The 25,671-nt window shown below is 62.5% G+C and overlaps 14 protein-coding genes across 14 annotated transcripts; 7 read left to right on the top strand and 7 right to left on the bottom strand.

The window, feature by feature from the left end:
• Positions 1 to 20: 20 nt before the first annotated feature.
• On the bottom strand, positions 21 to 1,823 carry PAN0_007c3157 (CBS-domain-containing protein; the record flags this gene model as incomplete). The annotated part of the gene is made up of 1 exon (XM_014801242.1): positions 21 to 1,823. The coding sequence occupies one exon, from the start codon at positions 1,821 to 1,823 to the stop codon at positions 21 to 23; it is 1,803 nt and encodes a 600-aa protein (XP_014656728.1).
• Positions 1,824 to 2,575: 752 nt separating this feature from the next.
• Positions 2,576 to 3,448, top strand: PAN0_007d3156 (uncharacterized protein; the record flags this gene model as incomplete). The annotated part of the gene is made up of 1 exon (XM_014801241.1): positions 2,576 to 3,448. One exon carries the CDS (start codon positions 2,576 to 2,578, stop codon positions 3,446 to 3,448), a length of 873 nt encoding a protein of 290 aa, XP_014656727.1.
• Positions 3,449 to 3,707: 259 nt separating this feature from the next.
• Positions 3,708 to 4,285, top strand: PAN0_007d3155 (uncharacterized protein; the record flags this gene model as incomplete). Its single annotated transcript, XM_014801240.1, has 2 exons — positions 3,708 to 3,969; positions 4,041 to 4,285. 2 exons carry the CDS (start codon positions 3,708 to 3,710, stop codon positions 4,283 to 4,285), a joined length of 507 nt encoding a protein of 168 aa, XP_014656726.1.
• A 39-nt stretch (positions 4,286 to 4,324) lies between these two features.
• Positions 4,325 to 6,991, bottom strand: PAN0_007c3154 (uncharacterized protein; the record flags this gene model as incomplete). The annotated part of the gene is made up of 1 exon (XM_014801239.1): positions 4,325 to 6,991. One exon carries the CDS (start codon positions 6,989 to 6,991, stop codon positions 4,325 to 4,327), a length of 2,667 nt encoding a protein of 888 aa, XP_014656725.1.
• Positions 6,992 to 7,459: 468 nt separating this feature from the next.
• PAN0_007d3153 (histone deacetylase clr6) lies at positions 7,460 to 9,175 on the top strand (the record flags this gene model as incomplete). The annotated part of the gene is made up of 1 exon (XM_014801238.1): positions 7,460 to 9,175. One exon carries the CDS (start codon positions 7,460 to 7,462, stop codon positions 9,173 to 9,175), a length of 1,716 nt encoding a protein of 571 aa, XP_014656724.1.
• A 152-nt stretch (positions 9,176 to 9,327) lies between these two features.
• PAN0_007c3152 (coatomer subunit epsilon) lies at positions 9,328 to 10,287 on the bottom strand (the record flags this gene model as incomplete). The annotated part of the gene is made up of 1 exon (XM_014801237.1): positions 9,328 to 10,287. The coding sequence occupies one exon, from the start codon at positions 10,285 to 10,287 to the stop codon at positions 9,328 to 9,330; it is 960 nt and encodes a 319-aa protein (XP_014656723.1).
• Positions 10,288 to 10,595: 308 nt separating this feature from the next.
• Positions 10,596 to 12,804, top strand: PAN0_007d3151 (nucleotidylyl transferase; the record flags this gene model as incomplete). The annotated part of the gene is made up of 2 exons (XM_014801236.1): positions 10,596 to 11,566; positions 11,778 to 12,804. 2 exons carry the CDS (start codon positions 10,596 to 10,598, stop codon positions 12,802 to 12,804), a joined length of 1,998 nt encoding a protein of 665 aa, XP_014656722.1.
• A 170-nt stretch (positions 12,805 to 12,974) lies between these two features.
• On the bottom strand, positions 12,975 to 14,273 carry PAN0_007c3150 (PCI-domain-containing protein; the record flags this gene model as incomplete). The annotated part of the gene is made up of 1 exon (XM_014801235.1): positions 12,975 to 14,273. The coding sequence occupies one exon, from the start codon at positions 14,271 to 14,273 to the stop codon at positions 12,975 to 12,977; it is 1,299 nt and encodes a 432-aa protein (XP_014656721.1).
• A 151-nt stretch (positions 14,274 to 14,424) lies between these two features.
• On the top strand, positions 14,425 to 15,348 carry PAN0_007d3149 (transport protein particle complex subunit; the record flags this gene model as incomplete). The annotated part of the gene is made up of 3 exons (XM_014801234.1): positions 14,425 to 14,555; positions 14,620 to 15,116; positions 15,176 to 15,348. 3 exons carry the CDS (start codon positions 14,425 to 14,427, stop codon positions 15,346 to 15,348), a joined length of 801 nt encoding a protein of 266 aa, XP_014656720.1.
• Positions 15,349 to 15,444: 96 nt separating this feature from the next.
• PAN0_007c3148 (peptidyl-tRNA hydrolase II) lies at positions 15,445 to 15,909 on the bottom strand (the record flags this gene model as incomplete). The annotated part of the gene is made up of 1 exon (XM_014801233.1): positions 15,445 to 15,909. The coding sequence occupies one exon, from the start codon at positions 15,907 to 15,909 to the stop codon at positions 15,445 to 15,447; it is 465 nt and encodes a 154-aa protein (XP_014656719.1).
• Positions 15,910 to 16,221: 312 nt separating this feature from the next.
• On the top strand, positions 16,222 to 17,850 carry PAN0_007d3147 (tRNA modification GTPase TrmE; the record flags this gene model as incomplete). Its single annotated transcript, XM_014801232.1, has 1 exon — positions 16,222 to 17,850. One exon carries the CDS (start codon positions 16,222 to 16,224, stop codon positions 17,848 to 17,850), a length of 1,629 nt encoding a protein of 542 aa, XP_014656718.1.
• Positions 17,851 to 17,888: 38 nt separating this feature from the next.
• Positions 17,889 to 21,353, bottom strand: PAN0_007c3146 (uncharacterized protein; the record flags this gene model as incomplete). Its single annotated transcript, XM_014801231.1, has 1 exon — positions 17,889 to 21,353. One exon carries the CDS (start codon positions 21,351 to 21,353, stop codon positions 17,889 to 17,891), a length of 3,465 nt encoding a protein of 1,154 aa, XP_014656717.1.
• A 595-nt stretch (positions 21,354 to 21,948) lies between these two features.
• Positions 21,949 to 22,302, bottom strand: PAN0_007c3145 (uncharacterized protein; the record flags this gene model as incomplete). The annotated part of the gene is made up of 1 exon (XM_014801230.1): positions 21,949 to 22,302. The coding sequence occupies one exon, from the start codon at positions 22,300 to 22,302 to the stop codon at positions 21,949 to 21,951; it is 354 nt and encodes a 117-aa protein (XP_014656716.1).
• Positions 22,303 to 24,695: 2,393 nt separating this feature from the next.
• PAN0_007d3144 (uncharacterized protein) lies at positions 24,696 to 25,079 on the top strand (the record flags this gene model as incomplete). The annotated part of the gene is made up of 1 exon (XM_014801229.1): positions 24,696 to 25,079. The coding sequence occupies one exon, from the start codon at positions 24,696 to 24,698 to the stop codon at positions 25,077 to 25,079; it is 384 nt and encodes a 127-aa protein (XP_014656715.1).
• Between the last annotated feature and the right edge of the window lie 592 nt (positions 25,080 to 25,671).

Genomic DNA, 25,671 nt, shown 5'->3' with positions numbered 1-25,671 from the left:
CATTGCGGAATTGCAGATGACTAGAGCTGAAGTGGTTCGTGTTCGGGGATGGTCTGAGTGGCGTCCCTATGCGCTGCTTCTTGGTGGGCCGGTTCTTGAGAGCCTAGACTTGTCGAGCTAGCCACACTTGCGCCCCTGCTGCGAGTCTTGTCTGGCTCCTCGGCAGCCGAGCCAATGACATAGCGCAGGATATCGGACAAACAAACGATGCCCACCAACCTTCCCCTCGACTTCCTCACGGGATCTCCCTTTTCCAGACGTTCTTCGAGCTGGCGTCGTGGGTCGTTGAGAAACTCGGCACGTTCCTGTTGGTCGCGCGACTTTTGTTCGGCGAGCAGATCTTCGACGTAGCTATCGAGTTCTTCGAGCGGCGCGGTTTTGTCGGCAAAGTCGTCGCGCTTGAGCAGCACAGGTTCGGGTTCGAGCACCAGCAGACGATGCACGCGGCGTTTGCGCAGAAGCGCAAAGACCGATGCCAACGAATCGTCCGGTGAACACGTCCATACTCCACCGAAGTCGGGCGGACGTCGTTCGAGAGCTTGGCGGATGGTCAGGTCGAGAGACGTGTATGCGCCCGTGCGCACGAGCGTGATCACATCCACAGTCTCGTATAGGTCCACCACATTGCCTTCTTCGTCCAGGATGGGGACGGCAGAGATTCCGCGCTCGGAAAACATGTGCACCACATCAAACACCGTCGTGTCGAGCGTGGCCGTTGCAATCGGCGCGTACAAGTTCGCAGCCTCGTCTATCGCTGCTGCGAGCGGAACGGATGTGCCGCTGATGCTGCCGGTACGGTTGGCCGCCGAATCGGACGAAGCGTCGATCTGGCTGGACGGCTCTGCCTCGCCATCTGCATGCCCTTCACTCCTACCCGTCGCACTTGGGTCCGACTTGATGATGCCCGGTTCGCTAGCGTCCGAGCCCCTGTGGCTGGGTGCGGCACTTGCCGTCGCCCTCGCCGCGCGGTAGTGCTGGCAGTAAGTCCCAATACCACACTGCCTAAGACTCCGCCAGAGCGATGCGGTCTCCCTGCAGTTCATGGCGATGAACTTGAGCACGCGATACTGGGTGAGCACCGACACGACGGTCTCCATGCCCGTCTGCTCGTCATAATCAAGCAGCGGCAGACGGCGCGCATGCGTCTTGATGAGCAGCTGGCACGCGTCAAAGAGCGGCCTTAGCGGATGCACGCTGAGCAGCGGCGGCGGCGGCACGTTGAGCGCCTGCTCGATATCGCGCAGCCGCTCCAGCCGGAACTTCTCCACATCCTGCGCCGCCGAGTCGTAGCTCGAGTGGTGGTAGTAGTACTGGATGAGATGGATGATATCGTTGACCGTAAGCATGCCTGCGAATCCAGACAGCTGCTGTGCCCCTCCCTGCGTTTTGGGCGACACTCTCCCCTCTGCATCCTGCTGTTGCTGCTGTTGGGATGTTGGATCTGTGGATGGCGGTGCGTCGGAGTGCGATGGATTGGCGAGCTGTTCCGGAGGCGTAGACTGCCAGAGCGGCGCGGATACGACGCCCGCCTGCCACATGACTTCGAGTGCCGGCTTGACCACCAGCTTGGTGTCGAGCACGATCAGGCGGAAGCTCACGGGGAGCACGTCGTAGCTGCTGCGGCCGCGCAGAAAGTCGCGGATGGAGCGCAGCGCGAGGATGTGCTTGTCCTTTGGACGGCCGCTACGTTCGCGCTCGCGGCGTGTGCGGGCGCTCGGTGCGGCGCGCGAGCTGCCCTGCGAGGTGGATGCGCCAGGGATGTCGACATGGCTCGAGGTGGCCGCCGAGCTACCGCTCGCAGCGCGCGAGCGTGGCACGTCCATGGCAGCGGCGATACAACGCCTGTTCGAGCGAGGCGGGTGCCGGTGTGAAGCTGTGTGGAGCCAAAGATTGTGACCAGCCGTGTGTGCGTGTTTGCGAGCGAGTGTGATGATGGGATGGTGCGGGGAAGGACGGATGATGGAGGTCGTATCTACGGTATGGACTGAGAGTAGTCAATCGACTGCCCGTGCGTTGTTGGCTGCTGCTGCTGCTGCAGTGCCGCTCTGCTGCTGCTTTCGCTCAGTCTGCATTTGCACGCACCAGCCCAGCCGATGCGGAGGCGCCATCAATTCAAATGTGAGATCTATACGAGTCACAATTTGATCCCAAAAATTCGCCGCTGCCGGCCACTTTCACGGCCTTTCAAGTGGCTGAGCCACGTGCAATGAGGTCACCTTCTCCCCAACCACGCCATCCTTTTGCCCCGCCATCCTTTGTCTTATCGCAGCAGCAGCAGCACGCAGCACAGCTTCGACACATGTCAACCCAGCCGACTCCGACGCAATGACCGCCGTTGCGCACCTCGGCTACGGCGTGGCTCTCACGCCCCGGGACATGCGACAAGCTCGCCGACCTCGCCAACCCTCGCTTGCAGCCTGCCATGGCGTATATGACGAAGAGCGCCTGCATCCAAAGCTGTGCACGTTCTAGACCGCGAGTGCGAGCTTGCGAGAAGTTGAGATTGCCTACGCTGTGGCGATATATACCTTGCGCACTATGAGCGGAGGGGTCGGGTTGTTCCTCCGCAGCCATCATGTCGCCAACATCCTCTACAGACACTTCCGGGACGAACAACACGGGCGCGAGCACCCCATCTTCCACCATGTACGACGCTGTGGCAGGCACGGCGCAGCGCATCTATCCTGTTGCCTCGAATGTGGTCGGTGAGATGACGGGCTTTGCTGCACTTTCGGAATCCGACCCAGCGGCGCCCTCGCAACCAACGCAGTCTGCACAACCAACCGAATCGAACGAATCGAACGAATTGCCCATACGCAACTCGAGCGCATCCGATGGTGCGAATGAGCGCATGGCGCGCGATGACCACGACGAGGAGCACCAGCGTGGACCGTCCGAGTCGTCGCGCGTCGACCAGCCACAGCACAAGATCGGCACCGAATCCGGCATCCCCACCACTGCTGGCGCCGGCACTACACTCTCTCCGGACCAAGACGTCGCTCCTGCAGCGGACAAGGCCAAGCAAAAGCGCAAGAACGCAGCCGTGGGCGTAGACTACTCGGACCAGCCATGTCCCACCGCAGACGCTCGCCGTTCCCAAGCCTCCAGCTCGCCAGCCGAGGGCAAGACCCAGTTCGTAGACCGCCAGGAACAACTGCATGGCTCCGAACAAGGCTCGCATCGCTCAGAACAAAGCTCGCGCCACCAAGATCAAGGGCAACAGCAACAGCAAGATCAAGATCAAGCGCAGGATCAGGAACAAGAGCAGGAGCAGGGGCAGGCGGAGCAGGGGCAGGCGGAGCAGGGGCAGGCGGAGCAGAGTTCAGCAGGGTGGAAGAATAAGCTCAAGGCCAACACCAAGCTCGCCGTGGGTAAGATCACGCACAACCAGACCAAGATCGACGACGCCCGCGCAATGAAGGCCGACGCCACTCCAGCTGCAGTGTAGAGTGAACCAGACAGAATACCACCCCTCGATTGCGATAAGATGCTGTTGCATTGGTCATGGTCGTGAGCAGAAAAGTGTCGTGCGGGATGGCTGAGTAGTCTCGTGCGAAACATCGTAAATGTGGGGGGTGGAGGTCACCACGCCCGCGTTATCCGCATGTCATGCATTGCATCAATCCTTCCTGCTTCCTGGCGGCTGTGTTCGCCGGGTTGTTCTGCTACCATCATCACCCTTTTGCCATCATCACCCTTTTGCCATCATGACCAACTTGGAGCCGGTGGGTATAACGCTCGAGCCCGTATTTCGCGTTACATGCCCCGTTGAACCCGCGCACACGGTGGGTGACTCGGGCGAAGGCGTGCGCAAGATCGTCCCCATCGCTCCCGGTGGCACCATCACCTCGCCCATCGCAGCTCTCGACGGGGCAGTGGGCATGCATGGCGGAAGCGACTACTTTCGCACCGACCAGTTTGGCAAAACTCGCCTCGACGCAAGGTACTTTTTCAAACTCAAATCCGGTCGTAAGTCTTCCCCCCTCACCCCCTTTTCTTTGCAAGAGAGTAAACGACTGACACCTGGGAAGGGAGAATAGACAATCTGTACTTTCAATCGTCGGGCGTGCGGTTTGTGCCAAGCTCGTATCCGGACCAGACGGCTGTGCAGAGAATCATGCAGGGCGAATCGGTCGATCCGAGCCAGTACTACTTCCGGCTCAAGCTCATTCTGGAATGCGACGATCCCGATCCGCAGGTGCAGGATCTGGTGTGCAAAGTGGTGATTGCCTCGGCGGTTCGTACCACCGACACCGTCATGTACCAAGCTTACGTTGTAAACTAGCCCAAAGCAAAGGCGACAATATCATTGCGCGTTGTGCGACTACTCTAGACTTCCGGGCATCTTGGTGCCGAGTGTGCGCCTGGCTCCACCGCGTCGTTTGGCAGGCGAAGAAACTTCGCTCATCTCGACCGGTTCGGGTTCAACACTGCTGAGCCGAGTAGACCTACGAACGCCACTCCGTGCCGTAGGAACCCTTTTGGAGCTCTTTGAGGGTTTGGCGTCGAGATCGCCCGCCTCACTGATGGTATAGATCGTACTTGCCGGCGCACCGTCCGCCTGACTACCCGCAACGCTCTCGAGCTCGGCAGTGGCTGCACGCGTGCGGCGCGCAATCGGCACTGCAGCTTCATCCTCACGCTCGTGCTGCTCCAGGTTCGACAGCGTGAGCGGCTTGCGGTTCGCTGCACTCGTCGAGCGCGTCGTCCGCTTGCCCGCCAGCGCGGTCTCGGTACAACTCTTACTCAGCTTTGCTGGTGAGGTGTCGAGCTGCACGCCGGTGCGCGAGCGCGTCATGCGCGACTTGCTCGGCGTAGCCTCCTTGCGCGTACGTCGCTTCGCGGGCGGTTGCGCCTCAACCTCCTCCTCGACAGCCTCGTTCCATCCCCGTCGTCCAGGCACCAGACGTCCAATGCTGACATCTGCCTTGGACCCACTGCGCTGCACAAACGTCTCGTCCGCTCCATCCTCGCTCTGCTCGACACCATCCGCATCCGCCTCCGAGTCCGACTCGATCTCGACGGCGTCCCGACCCAAGCGGCTCTTCTTGCCGTGCTGCGAGACGAGCGCCAAAGCGCCCCCGAGCTTACTGCGCGCGGGCACGGTGGGCGAGCTGCGTGCGCTCACTGCGAACGGCGACGTACTGGCCGGTTGGAAGCCGCGCGGACTGCCCTGGTGCGGCGAGCGCGATCCCGACGCCACCGAGCCCGCCGTACCGCCGCCCATCGCACCACGCGGCAGCTTGGGCAGGCCCGAAAATGGACTGCTCGACGTCAGACTCGGCTGGTTTCGCCACGGCGACGCCGGCTGCACGGTTTGTGCGGGCGAGGCGACTTTGTCCGTGTCGCCCGGTCGCGCAACAAGCACGGCAGACCCATCGAGCTCGGTCTCGTCGTCCATCGCCTCGTCGGTAGAAGCGGCGTCCGCCGAGTCGCCGCCGCTCCTCGTGCCGCTCAGCGCGTTCTTGGCGAGGAAGCCGAGCATCGCAGCCGGGTGCGGCGACGCCGAGCTGCGACCCGGCGTGCCGTTGACCGAGGCGCCGCTTGGAGACGCCGCATTGAGCGCAGCGCCGCGGCTGGGCGTATTGGGTGCCGAGGGCGAGGCGGATGCGCGCACCACCGCCGAGAGGATGGCCGCCTGCGTCGACGGCGTGTGCTGCGCCGACCTCCTCGCAGCCGGCGAAGCGGTGAGCGGCGTCGGCACCGTCGCGGTGCGGATCGACACATCGTCAAGCGCGTCGTGCTTGAGCTTGGCCCCGAGCCCGTCTGCGGAAGGGCTGGGCTGCTCTTGCTTGGCCGCGCCGGCGCCGGTGCCGCTAATCTCGACCGACTCTTCGATGCGCAGCAGCTCCTTCTGCACCTCGGGCAGGATCTCGCGTGCTCCAGCGATCATGCGCTTGCGCTGCTCCATCATCTTGCTGCGCTGCTGCGCGTCCTTTGCGCCCGAGTGGCCCTGGCTGACATCAGGACCGAGCCTACGGTCGAGCCCCACAGCGTCCATGTATCGGCCCTGGCTGATGTATCGGATGATGAGCACGTCAGCGGCGGCATAACTCCACGTGGCAGTCATGGCGGGCGGCGGCGCAAGCACAAAGCTCTCGAGCGTCACCTCCTCCTCCGCATCCAGGCTGCACGCGAGCAGGTTGCGGATGGCGGCGGGGCGCGGCGGCGCAAAGCAGAGCTCGAGCACCTTGAAGATGAGGCGCGCGCGGATGGCGACCCTGTGCGCCTCGTCGTCGAGGATGGCCGAGGTGAGCGCGCGGATCTCGGCAAAGGCGCGACTGGGACCACTGACCAAGCAGAGCGCCTGGATGTGCATCTCCACCTCCTGAAGAAAAGGCTCGGAGCCAGGCGCGGACGAGGAGGGCTGGTTCGAAGTGCGCAGGAAGCGGAGGAGGAGCTTGGCACGCGCCACCTCGGTGCGCGAGTCTGCGTCCGGAGCGAGGAAGAGCGTGCGCACGATCTTGGGGATGAAGTCGGCGATGGCGAGGAAAGGGATGGCGCGATCGTACTCGTCGTTGTCGAGCAGCCAGTAGCCATTCATGGCGTCGGTGAACTGGGGCAGCACGACGTATGTATCGGCAAAGCGGTCTGCTGCGCCTTGGTTCTGGCCGTGCGTTTGGGAAAATGCGTCGAGATCGAGGAGGAGGTAGTAGACGAGCGAGAGCTGCTTGAGGTAGTCGAGCGAGGTGGCATTGAAGATGGCGCGCAGAAGGGCGGCGAGCTGGTCGTCGGAGCGCGGCGGGTAGAGCGCGGGATCGACGGAAGCAAAGGAGAGCAGCTCGTCGAAGAAGAGCTTGTGGCCGTGGATCAGCGTCCGGCGTCGCGCGATCGAGTCGACGCGCTCGTGCGACCAGATGTCGTGCACCGCGGCTGCCGAGGTGAATACGGGCAGAACGTCGGCGGCGAGCGCGGCGGTCTCTTCGTCGAGACCAGCGGCGAGCTGCGCAGCTGGCGCAGCTGGCGCGGGTGATGCGTCTGGCACCGACATGGTTGCGTGTCGGATGTCAGCCTCGACTGGTGCGGTGATGGCGAGAAGGAGAGAGGTTGTGTGGAGAATTTTCGGCTTCTCGTCGCTCACGAATGACAGAGAGAGAGAGCAACACGTCGGAATGGAAATCTGAGGAGATGTTGCAAGATCGGGCGAGTGAGGATGCCCGATGGAGGGAGGCCATGCACGAACCGCTTTTGGTTGAGAGAAAGTGGAAGCCGAAGCGGATTCTCCCCAGACAGCGCCGCGTCGGATGTCAATGAATCCAAGCTTGGATCCTCGCCTCATCATCACCACCTCTCTCATTGCCCTTTCCATCCAGTGCAACGCTAGACGCAACACCGACTCACCCGATCGCTCTCCACCTCGCCTGGCTGCATTCCTGCACGCAGTCGGTGCTGCGTGTTGCGCGCCGCCCAGCTCTTGTCTGATCCCACCCATCCAAGACGCAGCCTGCCTCTGACCGCCATGGAACCAGCTCCAGTGTTTCGTACGCCTCGCAAGAGGGTAGCCTACTACTACGACCATGATGTGGGCAACTTCAGCTACGGCCTCGGCCATCCCATGAAGCCGCACCGCATGCGCATGACGCACAACCTCGTCACCAACTACGGCCTGCACAAGAAGATGGACATCCTGCGTCCCAAGCGCGCCACGCGCGACCAGATGACACGCTTCCACACCGACGAGTACGTCGACTTTCTCCACCGCGTCACGCCCGAGACCGTGCATGAGCTCACCAACGAGGGCACGCGCTACCTCATCGGCGAGGACTGTCCTGCCTTTGACGGCCTCTACGAGTTCTGCTCCATCTCGGCGGGCGGCTCGCTCGCGGCGGCCACGCGCCTCAACTCGGGCGAGTCGGACGTGGCCATCAACTGGGCCGGCGGACTGCATCACGCCAAGAAGCGCGAGGCGAGCGGCTTCTGCTACGTCAACGACATTGTGCTCGCCATCCTCGAGCTGCTGCGCGTCCATCTGCGCGTGCTGTACATCGACATCGACATCCACCACGGCGACGGCGTCGAAGAGGCCTTCTACACCACCGACCGCGTCATGACCGCCTCGTTCCACAAGTTTGGCGACTTCTTCCCCGGCACCGGCGACGTGCGCGACGTGGGCATGAAGCGCGGCAAAAACTACTGCGTCAACGTGCCGCTGCGCGACGGCATCGGCGACACCGAGTTCGGCAACATCTTCCGGCCCGTCATCTCGCACATCATGGACTGGTACCGTCCGGGCGCCGTGGTGCTGCAGTGCGGCGCCGACTCGCTCGCGGGCGACAAGCTGGGCTGCTTCAACCTCTCGATGCGCGGCCATGCGGACTGCGTCGCGTTCATGCAGACGTTCGACGTTCCGCTCATCACGCTCGGCGGAGGAGGATATACGGTGCGCAACGTCGCACGCACCTGGACGTACGAGACCGGCCTGCTCGTCGGACAGCGGCTCGACGAAGACCTGCCGTTCAACGACTACATCCAGTACTTTGGACCCGAGTACAAGCTCGAGGTGCCGCCGACGTCGATGGACAACCTCAACACGCGCGAGTATCTCGACAATCTGCGCACCAAGGTGATCGACAATCTGCGCCAGCTGCCGTCGGCGCCCGGTGTGCAGATGCAGGAGGTGCCGCGCACCACGCTCAATCCTGCGGATGTCGAGGTGTCGGATGACGAAGACTCGGATCTGGACGAGCGCATCTCGCAGCGTCTGCGCGATGCACACGTGCAGAACTGGGACGACGAGCTGTCGGACGACGAAGACGCGCACGGCATTTCGGCGTGGGAGGCCGCCACGAGTCGGCGCTCGTCGACGGTCTCCAACGGGCGCAGGAAACCGGGCATCATGGATCCCATCAAGCCGTTCGAGCACGACCTGGGCCTCAAGTACGTTGCGCAGAACGGCGCAGGTACCGCCAAGGGCAAGGGTAGGACCAAGCGCACCTTCTTCGCAGCGAGGGCGGCCAAACCCGTGCTGGCGGATCTGCATCTGGACGAAGATGACGCGGATAGCGACGATGATGATGACCATCGTGGGCAGGCGTTGAGGCAGAGCACGCGTAGTGTGCGCTCGCGGCTGCTGGCCAACGATGCGCCCGTCGTGCGAGACGCAACGCCCTTGAGCGACGACATGGGCTCACCCGCTCTCTCCACCGCCGCTCCCTCCGTCCGAGGCCGCCGATGATGCCCCACTCACATCCAGCTCTTGTATTTGTACCCGTGCTCTTTTCACTCTTTTTCGTCTCACGGTTTTCCGCCCTTTTTCATACGTGTGTGCACGGAGAGAGACTCTGATTGTTATACAGAAGCGCGGGCGTGGCAGTCAGAAGGACTTGTCTAGGCTTCGGCAGATGCGCCGAGGCGGAACGATGCGGCATGCTGGTCGAATGCCTGTTGAAGTGCGCTGTACTCGCGCAGCAACGGATGCGATGCATTGGCGCTCCTGAGCTTGTCCATCCACTCGCCGCTTGTGGCCTGCTCGACATGTGCCGCGACCGTCGCCTTGTTCGCCAGTGCCTCGGCATGGTTGGCATCGAGCTTGAGTGCTGCATCGAGCATCTTGTTTGCGCCTGCGAAATCGGCGTTTGCCGCGAGCGCCGTAGCCTTTCCCACGAGCGAAGGCACTGCATTCACCGTGTCTGCAGCTGCGGGGTTCTGGGCCAACTCGTCATAAACATAAAAAGCCTGCTGGGTGCTTCTGCCGCCCTTTGCCAGACCGATCCATGCCTCGATGAGCTGAATGAGCAGCGAGTCGTCCGCCCACTTGCGTGCAGCGAGATACTCTGCCTCTGCCAAATCGAGCCGGTGGATGGCCAGCAGCATGTGCACACCAAGCGCCACACACTCGAGCTCGCTACTCGACGCACTTCCTACACCGAGCGTGTTGAGCGCCTCCTCCGCATCGCCATCGAGGAAGAGCGCAGTGGCGGCGGCACATCGAATCACCTCCCCCTTGGACTCGCCAACGACGGCGTGGTCGAGCAGCTCGGTGAGCGCGATGATCTCGCGCGAGGTGCCGTCCGCATCGTCCTGCGCATGCGCCTGCACGAAGCGCGCCAGCGCCTCCACAGCGGCCACGTGCGGCTCGGAAGAGTTCATCGACTTGAGAAGCGCAAGCGCCGATGCCGGGTCGGCCGGAGAGCGCGCAAGGTGCGATCGCGCAGCATAGAGCAGCGTCGAGACGGTGGTGGGGTCCGAAGAGCGCGCGTTGGACGACGACGAGAGCGCCAGATCGATGCAGCCCTGGTAGGCGGCCTGGTAGAAGAGCGATTGCACCTGAAACAGTGTCGACTCCATGATGCGAGAGGATGAGCGCGAGGTGGACGAGAGGTGGTCGATAGAGAGGGTGCGAAGAATGACGGTGTTGCTCACGCCAGCGCCTGTGTGAGGAGAGGAAGCGCACGGATCTGCTGGAAGCCGCTCGGCCTCGACACGTCGACTTTTTTTGCTTGATATTGTGAGAACTGCGGTTGTAACAAACGATAACTCTGTTGACTTGAATGTGAGATCGTTAACCCGGTCGACCTCCACAATGCTGCTGACTGCGTATGCAATGGACCCGGAGCAGACGAACTTGCTCACCTGCAGCGGCCATCACCACGACCATGGCGAGCCAGACCGCCAGCACCAGCGCCCCGACCGACGCTCAGTCCGAAATGACGCTCGCCAGTCATATCGCGCGCTCTGCCGCCGAGACAGCAGGCGCCTCTGGCATGCGGCTCGTCTACTCGACGCGCCCGCACTGGCCGTTCGCACCCGCCTCGAGCGCACCCGATGGCACGGCGCCGGCGAGCATCGACATTGCGGTGCTCGACTCTTCTTTCAACCCGCCGTCTCGTGCCCATCTCGCGCTGCTGCTGTCGGAGCCAATCCTGGCACGGCCCAAACGGAGCTACGACGGTCACCTGCTGCTCTTCTCGACGCAGAACGCCGACAAGGGCGCAGGCAAGCCGGGCGACGCGAGCCTCGAGCAGCGAGTGGAGATGATGACGCTCATGGCGCGCGATGTGGAGCGCATCCAGTCCGCCGCGGGTCGCACCGCCAATGTGGCGGTAGGGCTGGTGGATAAACCGCTGATCTTTGCCAAGTCCACGCTCACCCGCGAGCTGTTACGGCAACACCAGCCAGACCGCGACATGGCACCGACGAGACTGCACTGGGTGGTCGGGTTCGATACGCTCTACCGCGTCTTCCAGCCAAAGTACTACGAATCGCTCCACCAGATGCACGAGCAGTGCCAGAGGTTCTTTGACCACGAGCGGACTACGTTTGTATGTGCGCGGCGCGACCCAGCGTCGTACCCCCAGCTTGCGTCCAAGGATGCAGAGGGCGAGGCGAGAAGCGAGGAGGACAAGCTGCTGGCATCGAGCGACGTGGCAAAATGGGTCGAGCAGCAGTCGATCGGCATGCTCGACCTCGAGTCGGACCAGGCCAAGCTCAGCTCGACCAGCATCCGCACACTGCTCAAGGACACCAGCATCAACGATGCAGATAAGAAGCGACGCTTGGCTCAACTCGTACCGCCAGCGCTTGTCGAGTACCTTGTCGAGTCTCGCATCTATCAAGACCATCAGCCGTAACCGATCAAGAGCAAAGCTTGATGCTGTGAGCCCGATTGGTAAATGTTAGACTTTGTTTGCAGCGCGACGCGTCTTCTCGGGCGGCTGCTCTGCTCTGCTGCTCCACTTTCTTCGCAGCTGAGCTTCGAATGGCGTAAATTGGCAGCGCGCGCTGAGCCGCTCAAAGTGCGGACCTCCTTATCCCGCTTCCCTTCTTCCCCTGCGCAGCCCACATCTGCGGCTCAGTGGCCACCTCCATCTTGCTTGCTTCCGTCGTACATACTCGCCTGCCTTGGATGAGGCAGCCCACGCCTTTGCTCTGCAAAGTCTCGACACCAGCCCAGCTGCGAACACGATGATCGCTGCCTTTGCGCAGCCGCACGCACCTCCATCTTACCGACCGCAGCCCTACAACACCGCCACGGCAGGAAGAGCTGATATGGATCGACCGCATATGGATCAAACCCAGGGATCTGGATCCGAGCCTTGGTCGCCGTCGGGCTCAGCGTCGGCCTCGGACACGCCTACGCTTCCGATGCAGGTCTTCTCGTCGCCGAGCGAGAGCATCTACCCGGCGTCGACCAAGGCGGCGATCGAAGCGACTCGCGCGCGCTTCTTTGCGCGCCAAGCCTCTGGTTCGCGGTCCGCACCGCGCTCTCGACCCACCCCGACTGGCTCGGCATCGCTCTCTGCGTCGTCGCAGCCACGACGCGGTGCCAAGGACCACATGCTGTCGAGCGGGGCATCGTCGTCGTATCGCCAATCGTTCTTTGAGCGGTGTCAGCGCGCGATGAACCAGACGCGCACTGCGCAGCGCAGTGCCCAAGTGCGCGCCTTCCGCACGGGCATCGACGGTGCCACGCCCGGCTTGTATTCCGACGAAATGGATCAGGACGACGACTCGGCCCCCTCCTCTCCACCCTATCATAGCGATGCCGAGGCGAGGGAAGAGGATGACGAGTTGACACGCGCACGCATCCTCGCCGAATACGCACGGCTCAAACGCATCTACGAGCTCAAGGGACATCTGGAGATCGGCTGGATCGATCCGGATCAGCTCGAGTGGCTCGAACACGAGACGCGCGAAGACGAACTCGTCGATCCACTCGAGCGCGCCGACGACGAACAGCTCCAACAGCTCTGGATCGAGTCCCAGCAGCAGCAACAGGCATATGCGACCGACGAAGCTATGCACGACGACGATGGCTTCGACGACCCGGCGTTCGAACAGGCTCTCGCTCAACTACCCTACTGAAAAATCCCGCACGCAATGATACCCGCTCCGCATTCACCCCACACACACACACGCGCGCGCGCGCTCAGTGGTTGAGACAAAAAAGACTACACTGTATTCTTGAGATCGACACAAGTGAGGTCATCCTGACCTGGACGTGGACGACTGTTTTTCGGGAAGGAGGATGCTGCTTATGCCTGGACGGCAGTGTCGGCGATGGCGTCGGGGAGCTTGCCGCCGCGGGTGGCGGCGATGGTGTCGATGATGTTGGCGATGCTCGTGTGCCACTGCACCAGACGCGCCTCGAGCTGCTGCCACTGCGGCTTTCCAAACTGGCGGTGCGTGCTCTTGTACACGCGGAACGCCTCGTTGACCTGGCTCAGCTTGCCGGACACCAGACCGGCGCGGATGACATCGATGACCCACACCTCCACCTCGTCCGCACCCACCTCGAGCGTCTTGGCAATGTCGGCGTACGCCACATCCGACGACACCGACAGCGCACACAGATCCGCCAAGTCGAGCAGACGCATCTTGTGCACCAGCTGGTCGTGGTCGAGTCCCAGTCGTGCCAGCTCGGCGCCGTTGGCCTTGTTCCACGCCGCAAAGTCCTTGGCATTGCCGCCGACAAAGATCTTGAGCAGCTCGAATACGGGCGTGCCGTTGAGGGCCAGCACCGCCTTGATCTGCATGAGCTCCTCGAACTCGTACAGCTTGGGCAGACGCAGCGCCGCAGCCACGGTGCGCTCGGCAGCCTGCTTGGTGTCGGCACCGCCGGCGCTGTTGCTGATGAAGCGCAGGTGGAGCAGCAGGAACTGATACGCCTTGTTGGTCTGGCCGTGCTCCTTCTCGGCGCCCTCGAGCGCCTTGGCCACCGACTCGAGGCACGCCGCCTTGTCGGCCTCGGACACCTCCCACTGCGACAGCCACTGCGGCAGCGCGGTGAGCGACGAGGTGAGGTAGTCCAGATCGTCGTTGGCAGCCGCGAGCGCCAGCAGCGCGTTGAAGATGCCCAGACGCTGCGCCGACGTCGCAGGCAGGCTGTTGAACAGGTTGGACAGGATGCGATACCTCACGTTGTTCTTGTCCGCCGCGCCCTCCTTGCCGACGGCGCCGACGAGCGTGCTGAGCAGCTGTGCGGACTGCGCCGCATCGTCGCCGAACGTCGAGGTGATGAGCGAGGCGAGCAGGTTGTACACACCCTCCAGCTCGCGGTCGGTGCCCTCGCCAAGCGACCTGACTTCCGAAACCAGCTGCTGGACGGTCTGCTTCTTCTTGCCCGCGTCGGACGACGACACGGCCGCACCCTCGGCGGCGTCGGCGGCGGCGGCGGGTGCAGCCGGCTCAGCCTCGAGCGCGAGCTGCTGGAAGCGCTGGATAAAGTCGTTGCGCGAAGCCTCGGCCTGCGAGCGCGAGAGGAACGCCGAGACCTCGACGATCTGCTCCTCGAACGTGCCTTCGGCGAGAACGGTGACAAGGTCAGCCGACATGTTGGTGGTTGTTGGGTTGGGTGCGGTGAATCGACGATGGACAGTGCTCCAGGTCGGACTGGACGAAGTGGTCGTTCGTGCTGATCTCTGCGAGAATCCCTACGACGTGCTGGGCGAGAACAGGGTGAAGATGTGCAGTGTCGGACCAGGTATGGAGATGAGCGACGACTGCGAGGATGGTGGAGGGGACAGCGTAGTAGAGACCGTTGATGGCGAAGACCAAGCAAAATTGCGACCGGCCTCGCAGCCCACACCTCAAACACGGCTCCGCAGCCTGCAGCGGTGCGAGCCAGACGCGCCCAACCGCTTCCTACCCACCCGCAGCGAAAAGCCTTTTTTTTCGCAGCGCTGCAGCCAGGAAGCAACGCGCCTTTTGCCAGAGTGTCGGCGGCGGCCCTTTGAAGGCAAAGAAAATTGAACTCTCTGGCTGGAATGGAGTGCGGTTCTTCCACCCGGCCGAGACAATCATCGTGCAGGGTTCAAGCGCCCACTTGCAGCTGAGGGGCTCTCAGGCCACCGCTACAGCCATCCCGCCGCTTCGTCGGGGCTTGGCTACTCCACACCAGACCAACGCAGCCGCAACCTCGACCATGTCGTCGCTGTGGATCATCAACAAGGCCGGAGGGCTGATCTTTCAGTCGGAGCACTTTGTGCATCCCAACGCCGCATCCATGCCCAACGGCGGCCGGCTCTCGTCGAACGAATACCTGGTGCTGGCGGGCACCCTGCACGGCATCCACGCCATCACGGCCAAGCTCAACCCGGTGCCCAACCGCGCATGCTCGGGCATCGAGTCGCTCGACTCGGACCACTTTACCGTGCGCGTCATGCTCACACCCACAGGTAAGTCTGGACTCTTCGCGAATTCGAGACAATGTGCTGATTGCCTTTCACTTTGGTAGGCACAAAGTTCGTCCTGGTCACGTCGCCGGCGCATCCGAATCCGGCAGGCGTGCTGCAGCGCTGCTACGAGGCGTATGCCGATCACGTTATGAAGAATCCCTTCTATACACCGGAAATGCCTGTCCGCGTAGAGACGTTCGACAAGGCCGTCGAGGCGCTCGTCAAGGCCTGATCTCCCCCCCCCCCCCTCCGCAACGATACCCAGCTTCAGCCCGCCTCGACACGCAAACGCAATGTACTAGTATCCTCTCACTTGCAAGCATGTTGTCTATTCCTTGAGCAGCGTACATGGGCGGAGCAACTTCTTCAGCGCCGCGGGTTTGCGGTTCGGCGCGATAGCCAGACATGTCGGCACGTTCTCCGGCTGTTCGATCCACAGGAAGTGGCGTGGGAACTCGTCTGCATCCTCGGATGCTGGGCCGCGCGTCTTCTCCCACTCTGCACGCGCGGCGGTGAGCTTTTCCGAGAGCTGCGGCAGCGTCATCTTGGCCTTGCCCTCGGCGGGCGTTTGGAGCGTCACCTTGTGCATCGACTCGAGGTTGGCGCTCGAGACGTACTCGCGCGTCGCCGCCGAGTCAAGCGACGTCTGGATCGCCGCGATGGCTGCATGCGCCGACTGCGCCATCCACGGCCCCTTGGGCCACCCGAACGACGTCGACGATGCACCGTCCACGATGAGCTGCATCACCAGCGGCACCGGTGCGAGCGCCGAGGCGGGCGCGGAAGACGACATGGCTCGCAAGCGTGGGCAATGAGATCGAGCGAGTCTCCAAGAATGGGTAGAGATCATGCGCAGTGCAGGCCAGAGCGGAAGCGGAAGCGGAAGTGCGCCTCGGCGGTGCCGATGGATGAATGACGAGGCCAAGTACGGTGTTGGTGCGAAGAACGCAAACGCGCGCGCGAAGAGGTGTGGGAGAAGCAGAGCCTAAAAAAGTGGCGGCAGCCTCCACTTGCGTCGGAGAGCTTCCGAGGCGACTTTTGGAAGCTCACTTTTGCTACGCTACCTCTCTTCCTCCTGGCTCCATTGCCAGAGCGCTCATCTCCTATGGTCCTGCGGTGCCGTGGCTGGCGCATAGGCCCTATCGGTGCCGCTCGCCAATGCACACGGCCTCACTCGACGCGGGCAGTCCGTACCGCCGTCCTGCAAGCTGAGCATCGCGCTCCACCGATCCTCGACTCGGGCGCCATCGCCTCGCGCACGTCTATCCGCACACTCGCCTCGAGCTCCCGCACATCGTCGCGGCCAAACGATACGATCTACGCGCTGGCGACTGGAGCTGGCCGTGCCGGCGTAGCCATCATCCGAATCTCGGGTGCAGCGGTCGCGCACATCTACCACTCGCTGTGTCTCACCTCGCGTCTGCAGCCGTACGTGCGGCTTCCGCCGGCGCACAAGCTGGTGGTGCGCAACGTGCACCATCCGCACACGCGCGAGCTGCTCGATGCGGGCGCGGGCGCGATCCTGTTCCCTGCCGGCGCGAGCTATACCGGCGAGACCTCGCTCGAGCTTCACATCCACGGCGGCGTCGCCACGGTGAGCGATGTGCTGGATGCGCTTGGCTCGATCCGCACCGAGGCGAGGGTGAGGCCGGCCGAGGCGGGCGAGTTTACGCGGCGGGCATTTGAGCATGGGAGGCTGGATCTGGCGCGTGCAGAGGCGCTGCATGCGCTCGTGCAGGCGGAAACGTCGATGCAGCGCAGAGTGGCCGTGCAGGGCACAGCGGGGTTCCAGGCCAAGAGGTACGAGGCCATGCGTGCGCAGCTGCTCCAGGCCATGGCCATGACAGAGGCGCTCATCGATTTCAGCGACGAAGACGGCGTGGAAGACGGCACGTGGATGGCGGCCGTAGGCTCCGTCGAGCAGATGGCGCAACTGCTACGCGGTGAACTCGGCGTGGACAGCGCGCAGGCTTGGCGCGGGGCGACGGGGACGCGTCATGTCGGCGAGATCGTAAGCGACGGTGTGCGGCTGGCGATCTATGGTCCGCCGAACGCGGGCAAGAGCTCGCTGCTCAACCGGCTGGCCGACCGCGACGCAGCGATCGTGAGCGACGTCCCCGGCACCACGCGCGACGTGCTCCAGGTGCACCTCGACCTCGGCGGGTACAAGGTGATCGTCTACGATACGGCCGGTCTGCGCACGCGCGCGTGCGACGAGATTGAGCGCATCGGCATAGCGCGTGCGCGCGACGCTGTCCAATCCGCCGACCTCTCGCTCCTCGTCATCCCTGCCGACTCCACCTCCAACCCACCCCTCCTCCGCCCGCACTCGTATACCGCGCACGATGCCGATCTCGTCTTTATCAACAAGACCGACCTCCATCCCGAGTGCGCTCGAGTCTCCGGCGCAACAACGTGGAAGGGCAGCGTCAAGACCGGCGCGGGTCTCGCCGAGCTCATGGCCGGCCTGGCGCAGCTGATCCAGACCAAGTATGCAGTGAGCACCACCGAGGCGCCGCTCATCACCCACACCCGCCACCGCTTCCTCCTGCTCGAGTGCCTCGACCACATCAACCGCTTCCTCGACCTGGCAAGAGCGCGCGATCCGGACCTCGTGCTTGCGGCCGAAGAGCTGCGCTACGCCGCCAAGAGCCTCGGCAAGATCACGGGCAACCATCTGAGCGCCGACGAGATCCTCGGCTCCATCTTCTCCACCTTCTGCATCGGCAAGTAGAAGTGTGCAATTGCAAAGTGTGATGGTACAAGATGGCGCTACGCGTCGGAGGTGGGCGGGAGTGAAGCATGTGCGAGTGGAGACGGGCGTAGCGTCGGGGTGCGGTCGCTGCCTGGCGCGCGAAGTGATGCCGCTGGTGTAGGTGTGGCAGTATCGGTGTCGGATGGCTCCGCGCCGCGTGGTTGCGCAGGGGTGGTGTCGCCGGGCGTGCGATCGGTGGGCACAAACTGCGTGTACAAGAACGTCGCCTCGCCCACCATGCTTCTGCACAGCTGCAGCAGGTGTTCGAGCGACGCCACGATCTCCTCCAACAGAGCATGCTCGGCCAAGATAAAGAAGACTGCAAAGTCGACATTGCGTTTGCGCGTCCCAGCCGAGGCGGGCGAGTCGGTGCCCGACACTGCGCTCCTCTTGTGCTCTTTCGGCGTGATCGCACCGCTCTTCGACCCAAACGCGGGACTGGCTGATTGGATCGAGTGCAGGCCGTGCTTTCGATGTCGCCTCCTTACGCTCGCCAGGATTGCCTCGTGATTCAGACTGTCCAGCGCATGGAAGGCGTCGGGCACGCCTTGCGGACGCACGGGCTCCTGCTCCTCGAGCATCGTGCGCAGCTGTTCCGCCACTGCCTCGGTGAGCTCCTCGAGCGCCAACCGCGGGCTCGGCAGATACTGCGGCAGCGGCGCATGCGTCTGCAACGCCTGCCCCGTAGTCCACAGCACCAACAACACCGATGCGATCAGACTCTGCCTTAGCTCCAGCACATTCACCACCGCCTGCTGGCGTACCGACCTCAACCCATGCTCCCTACACCGCCGTAGACCCATGAGCAGCTCGAGGATCATCTGTAAGTGGTCGAGCAGCTCGGACAGCACGCGCGTGCGCTTCGGCTGGAGGCTCACCTCGATCTTCATGATATCCACCAGCCCCCTTGCCTGTCCCACGCGCCGCTCGATGCCCACCTCGAGCCTCTCGAACGCGGCGTTGGACTTGTGGCTCGACGTCAGCCCGCCCGAGAGCATCTGCCTCGACAGACTGAGGTACAGCGACTGGAGCTGCGACGTGATCGACGACACCCTCCGCACCAGCTCCAGCCGCGCATGAATCGGCCACACAAACAGATTCACCACCAGCGCCGCAATGATCCCGAAAAAGATCATGTAGCCGCGATTCCACGCGACGTGCACCACGCTTTCGCCGCTCTCCTCGGTGGGCAGCAGCGCCACGATGGGCAGCGTGAGACCCATGACGATGCCCACGCCCTGGAGCTGCGTAAACAGCATCACGTACGACGGCGGTAGCGTGGCGAGCGTGAGCAGGAAGGCGAGGGCATAGTTGTTGCCGCGACTCACCTCGTTGATCACCAGGCCCAGTAGACTGCCCGAGACGGTGCCGAGGATGCGGAAGAAGCTAGTGCGGATGCTTGCGCCCGTGGATGTCTCGAGGCAGAAAAGATACGAGATGGCCATCCACTGACCGCGCTGTTGCAGCCACCACTGCTTCGCCTCGCCCGGCGCCAGCCACGACGGCAGCGTGAGCAGTACAAAGCCGCCGGCCAACTTGATGCCGAACTTGATGTGGCGGCTGTGTCGCAGCGCTCGGATGTGTCTGGACAGTGCAATGCGCCACCTCGTCGCGCGGCGCGTGCGCAACACACTGTGCATCGCCCGAAGCTTGGTGCTGCACCACGAGCGGATGGACGTGATGCCATTGCTCACGCGCGACGGCGTGCGATCCAGCCGCGGCGCATCGCCCAGCACAAACGTCTCGGCATCGTCGTTGAAGTAGTCGAGCTGCTCCGACTCGGCTCGCAGCTCAGGCGACGCAGGCTCGTCTTCGTGCAGCAGCGCATCCACACGTTCGTCCATGAAGACCATGTCGTCGCGAACACCGAGCTCGCTGTGGCCGAGCCAGTACTGCCACTTGGCCGCCGACATGCGCAGCCTCCTATGCGGGCTGCTCTTCCATGCAGCCGCCAGCGCCAGCCCCCCGGTCAGGCACGCGTCGACGAGCAGCCCGACCTCGAGCAGAGACACCATGAGGAACGAGATCTGATACGCCTCGGTGCGGAACATGTCGGCGAGAACCTTGGGCTGGCCCACGCCCGGCGTCGCTTGGTGCGAGTCTGGCGGGTTGACGCCCAGACCCGAGCCGACGGGCATGCCGACCTTTGGATGCGCTTGCGATGTGGACGTGGCGTTGAGTTCGGCGCGCGACTCTCGAACAGCATCGTTGAGGGCCGCCTTGAACGTGCGGATGGATGCGCGCAGCCTCTGCTTCTGCTGAGCCAAGGCGAGGTGCGGATCACCCCCACCCGCAGCCGCGTCCTCCTTCTCGTTGCGTCCACTCGATGGCTGCACACCGTCTGCCGCGCTCGAGCCGGTACACTTGCGCACTGTCCAATGCAGGCACGCCAGCGCTGCCGAAACCTCGACGCTAAACGTACGAATCGAGTGCTTGAAATCAAATGCTGCCTTTGTCTCCTCCACCGGTGTGCTGACCCCAGGCTGCTCCGCCAATCCCGATCCGATCTCTGCAGCCTCCACGGTCTCTGCTTGTTGCTTGGCCTCGCCAAGACATGCGAGGCTGCACGAGAACCATGCACGGATATCCCTCAGGATGGGCAGAAACACGTGCAGCTGCTCGACCCCCACGCGTGCAAACCCGACCTCGTAGCGTGCCGCATCAAAGTTGGCCTCGAGGCGCGTCTGCAGTGATCCGAGCTGCTCCTTGAGCTGTTTAAAGCTCTCCGCGGGCGCATCCTGGGCGGTAATCCCCTGTGGCCCGAGCGTCTTGTTCGGCTTGAGGCTTGCCGAGAACTCCTGAATCGCTTTGGCCATGAGCCTATCGGTACCCTGGAACAGCTGGCAGAGCTGATCGATCGACGTGCGTCGAGCCGTGCGTGGAAAGATGAGGCAGTTGCAAGAGATGCCCACGACCATGGCGACGAGTGCGGGATAGAAGCTGTCCAAAAAGATGCGAGCCGTTGCCACATTATACTGCTTCGTGAGTTCCCATACCGTGCTGAAGAGCAGCGCACGACAAGGACCCCTGAGACGCGGTGCATAGCTCGAAAGCACACCCGAAACAAACGACAGAAAGATCAGGGTGCAAACACCGATCGCTCTGGACTGCTTGGAGCTGTAGGCGGCAGCGCCGGCGCCGTCGATCGAGATGGCGCCACAAATCGCACCGAACGCAATGCCCGTTCCTGCCGCCACAAAGACGAGGGTGATGATGGATCGCTCCAAGAACGCGCCGGTTGCAAGTGGGGAGGGAAAGAAGAAGAGGAAAAAGTGGATGTAGGCAAAGAAAGGGTCTGCAGAGATCCACGTCTTGAGCCGACGCTCAAGCACAAACGGGCTGATGAGCAGCGCACCCGCCACGGGCGGCGCGAGAAGCTTGATGCGCGGCCATATCCGCTCCCACCGCTTCCGAATGCGAGTGACACCACGAGAGCCTCGTTGAGCTTTGGCGTTGTCGAGAGTGGCGCTCGAGTCGCTCATGGGCAACACGGGTCGTCTAGATGGCAGCGGGTCTGGATATAGTGCGCGGTGTCATGTTGTGAGAAACGCGCATGCGCTTGCCAAGCTGGCGCCTAGAGCCGTCGGAGTCGTCCAGTCGGATGAACGGTCCTCCTAGTGCGGTTCAAGGATGGCAGTGTTCGACGTGGTATGGAGCAGGGAGTGGATGGATGCCCAGAGACAATGTGTTTGGTGGGACACGGGAAGAAGGGCATGCTGAGCTCCGGCAAGCTGCCAAAAAATGAAATCGCGCTTAGCCGAAAATTGCCGAAATCAGCGCCCAAAGTGGAGGCGACTTTTTTTGGAGTGTGAGATCGTTTTACGTCGGTCGCCCCTCCGCTAGGCTGCCGGACTTTGGCGTCCCCGGCACGACCGCATGGCCGAAGCTTCCGGATAAGTTAAGGCCAGCCTGTCGTTGCGAGCATCATCATGAGCATCATCATGAATCGTGAATGCGATGGCGCTGGATCTGGACAGTGCATGTACTGAAGCTGTAGCATGCACGAGTCTATGTTCTTGCTCACGGCGCAGGCCAGGGCGACGAGCAATGCCGCGGTTACGGCGTCTATTGCCATGCTCAGATCAGGCGTCCATGTGAGATTCGAATCCTGCCTCGTCGAGGAAGCACGGGCTCTGAGTATTTGCAGCGCTGGCTGGGCTGGATCTGCCCGAGGTGGGAAAGAAAGATGGCGGGTGGTTGCGGGTGCATGGGGAGGATGCGCAATGCAAGGCGAGTGCATTGACAGCCCCAACTCCGGCCGTTCCTGTCGGCGTTGCAAGATGCCATCGTCTCCTCCAACGGGATGCTGCGGCCTGGACGTCGGAATCCGGACTCCCGCAGCAAAGCCTTCGAGGCCGAAGCGTCGTCGTAGCGATCCCCAGCCGAAGCGAGCTTGGATCGCATGTGGGCTTCGATAGGATCGGCTGGCATCGGTTGTCAGTGTGGATCGGATGATCCGCGGTGTGAGCCTCTTGGCCTGGTGATGGAGTCGAGTGAGAGCCGCAAGAAAGGCGAGGCGGGCAGCGAGCGAGGATCGGCAGGCACACGCGAAATCAGGCGAGGTGCATGTGATTATACGAAGAGGGACCCTGGGACCATGAGGCTCCGAGGCAGGCAAGGCAGGCAAGGCAGGCGAGGCAGCCGATCGCGGGCGTGCACATTGGAGCTCCGACGCGCTGTCACATCGGCAGCCGAGCCGACCAAAAATGTCCAAGTTGGCCGCCGCCTTGCGTGCGTAGCGAGCGAATCTAAGCCTTCTTTGTCGCCCGACCAAACAAGGCAGGACGGGCAAAGTGCATGAATTTGCGGCTTGGAGTGCGTGTTTGCAACTCGCCAAAACTCGGTTCCGCGGACGTGGCGAGCTTGACTCGCTTGACTCGTCCATGGGGGTCGAGCTGCTACCCAACGGGCAAGTTGGCTCGACGATGGGGAGAAAGCGAGACACGTCAATGCGCACACTGCATGCAAGCGAGAGCGAGGTTAGCGGCGACAGTGACGTTTCCGAGGCTTCTTCCGATGGATTCCTTCCACACTTGCAACGCGTAGCCGACCAGCTGGTGCACGAGGTCCCATGCATCACGATCGTCGACAGGTACCACCAAACAGTTCGGTGTGGGGGGGAGAACGATCAATGTGGTCAGAGTGCTGCGGATGCGCGCGATCGAGGTGGTTCGGGCTGGATGCCAAGCGAGGCTGCTACTTGGGCCAAGCCGATTTGACGCACATCCGTCCCCTGGCAGCCCCGGCACAGCAGAGCACAGCAGAGCACAGCAGAGCACAGCATGACACGGCATGGCATGGCATTGCAGCACGCAGCACCACTCAGCATCACCTTGGCGCGTCCAGCTTGCACGGCCCTTGCTGAAACCGGACGCCCAATGCGACGCATAAAGTCGTCGGGAAAAAAAGGCCCGGGTTCGCCGTTCATTTCTTTTCATTTTTATTTGTTCTTTGATACTTTTTACCGAAGCTGGCTGGGGCTGGTTTGTAAGCGAGCGTGTTGGTCTCGCCTAGCTCGCTTGTCAGTCTTTGCTCGCCTGGCGATGGTGTGTGGTGTGCAAGTGCACCAACAACATGGGCTTTGCGCTCGATGCAAAACGAAACGCTCGGGCGGCTGGGCGGCTGCGCAGGGTTGTGCTGGAGCGTGCGGTTGTTGGAGCGGGTAGAGGCGCGCGCGTGATTGATTCATATGGCGGTGCCGACGAGCCAAATTGCGCTTTTTCGGTGCGCGTCCGACACTCCCCGCCCGCAACGCAAAGGCGCTCTCTCCGCAAGCCCAACTGGAGCTGTGGCCATTTCATGCGGCTCCTGTGATTGTCACGTCCATGCCTTATATTTTTTTCCACACAGTCACACGGCTGCATGCGTGGGAAGCCAGATGCACACTGCATTGCGCTCAGACAGGCGCATCACCTTGCCTTCCCATGAATGCGGCCCGGCTGCATCTAGACCCGCAGCAGATGATCGAATTCCACAGCTGCGTTGACACGGAATCCGTCGATTGAGATCTTCGCCTAGTCTCGCCCACGGGAGCAGCAGCAGCAGCAGCACCGCCCAACGTTGCAAACGTCGGCGTCGCGATCGTGTTTGTCCAGGCCTACCCTCGTAGCGAAGGCGCACCACTGCACGTCACGGATATGAGCTTGCACTAGCCGCGGGCAGCACGCTCGGCATCGCGGCTCCATTCACCACAAGGCGTGCTCATGGGGAGCTCGACCGTGTCGATCAGGATCTTCGGCTGAGCTCCCGCCCGTCCTGCGCTCTCTCTGTCTCTCACTCTCACTCCCGAGTCAAAGAAACGCCACTTTGGCGCTGGTCTCAAATGCTGTCTGTCACATGGAATCCAGGCCGTCATATTGAACTCTCCATTCTCTCTCTGCAGCGTCACAGTGACAGCTGCGAGCGAGCTGCGAGTAAGAACGGCGATCTCGACTTGCGGCTCGACGCGGAGATGCAGCGTGCTGTACGTCTGTGCGTGCTGCAGATGGCCGTGGCATGGCGTGGCATGGCGTCGAGTCGAGTCGACTCGCCGGCGCACAGAGTGACACGATGCAGTTCGAGAGCCCGCTGCTCCTCATCGCCTCCCGCGCCTATCCCGGCCTGTCTCGAATCGACCCGCCTCGCCTTGCTTCGCCTCGCCTCGCATGGGTTGCAATGCATCCGCCCGCTCACTGCATCGGCGCACCATTCTGCGCTGCCGCACTCTCCCTCGTCGCCGTCCGCAAAAACTTGTTCCTTTGGACCCTGTTCTTTGAGCTCCCCCTCCCCCACAGCGCCGTCGTGCCACTGCGCTCTCTCACTCTCTCCTTCCTTGTGTGTCCTAAATGACTCTGCCGTTTGGCTCCCCTTTCATCCTTCTCACCTCCGCAATCACCACCACCTCGTCGTCGCCGCCGTCGAGTTCCGGTCCCTCCGTCTTGATATCCCCGTGGGTACGAGCCTGCCGTTCAACCGTCGGTCTCCACCACCGCGTACCACACTCTCGTGCCCCCCTCCTCATCAAGCCCGGCAGCATCTCATATACCCTACCCTCGGGCTCAGCCGCTCTGCTTTCTCATTCAAGCCTGCACCTCCACTCGCCTCACCTGCAGCAAAATCACCGTCCTCCTTGGCATCTTCCCACCCCACTTCTTCATACTCTGCTCCGCTCTGCAGCTGCTGCTGCTGCTGCTGCTGCTACTGCCGCCGCTGCCGCCACTGCTGACTAGCCGGCAACTACATACCTTGTCCCGCTTTCGCGCAGCCCCAAAGCACCCTGTCCATCTCCGCCTTACATCCGTCCACTCACGGCGCAGCTTCCAAAACAAGATTTGGCTTTCCGCCACCGCAACATCGTCCGGTTGCACAACTTCTCATCCGTCACAGTCACATCCGCCACTCGACTTTGTCACGCTTCCCCAACTCGCACATCCGTGCACGAGCCTCATCAACCTCCCAACTCATCAATCAAGCACCTAATCCAAAAGTGTGCCCAGCAGCTGCTCCCCATCGTCGGATGCCAGCCTCCCTCCAACACTTCCGTCGTTGACTGGAGATAAGACGTCTTGTCCACCTTCCTTCTCCATCCCTCCCCGTCCCCGTCCCCCGTCCTCGTCTCTGTCCTCTTTCTCGACCTTTTCGACCCTTGCATTCCCTTCGACCCTTACATTCCCTTGCGTTCCTTTTCGGCTTCCAGCCCCGTCCAAGCTCAAGCTCTTCCTAGCTTGCAAACAAGATACCCCTCGGCTCCACATCGTCAGCGGACGCACTCGACCGGATGAATCGCAGGCCCTTGGCGCCCGCCCCAACCTCCGTTCAAAA

Source organism: Moesziomyces antarcticus (genome assembly GCF_000747765.1).
Source record: "Moesziomyces antarcticus DNA, scaffold: scaffold_v10007, strain JCM 10317, whole genome shotgun sequence".
NCBI classification, from domain to species: domain Eukaryota; kingdom Fungi; phylum Basidiomycota; class Ustilaginomycetes; order Ustilaginales; family Ustilaginaceae; genus Moesziomyces; species Moesziomyces antarcticus.
The sequence above is the reverse complement of the archived record's forward strand: the minus strand, read 5'-3'. Positions and strand labels throughout refer to the sequence as shown.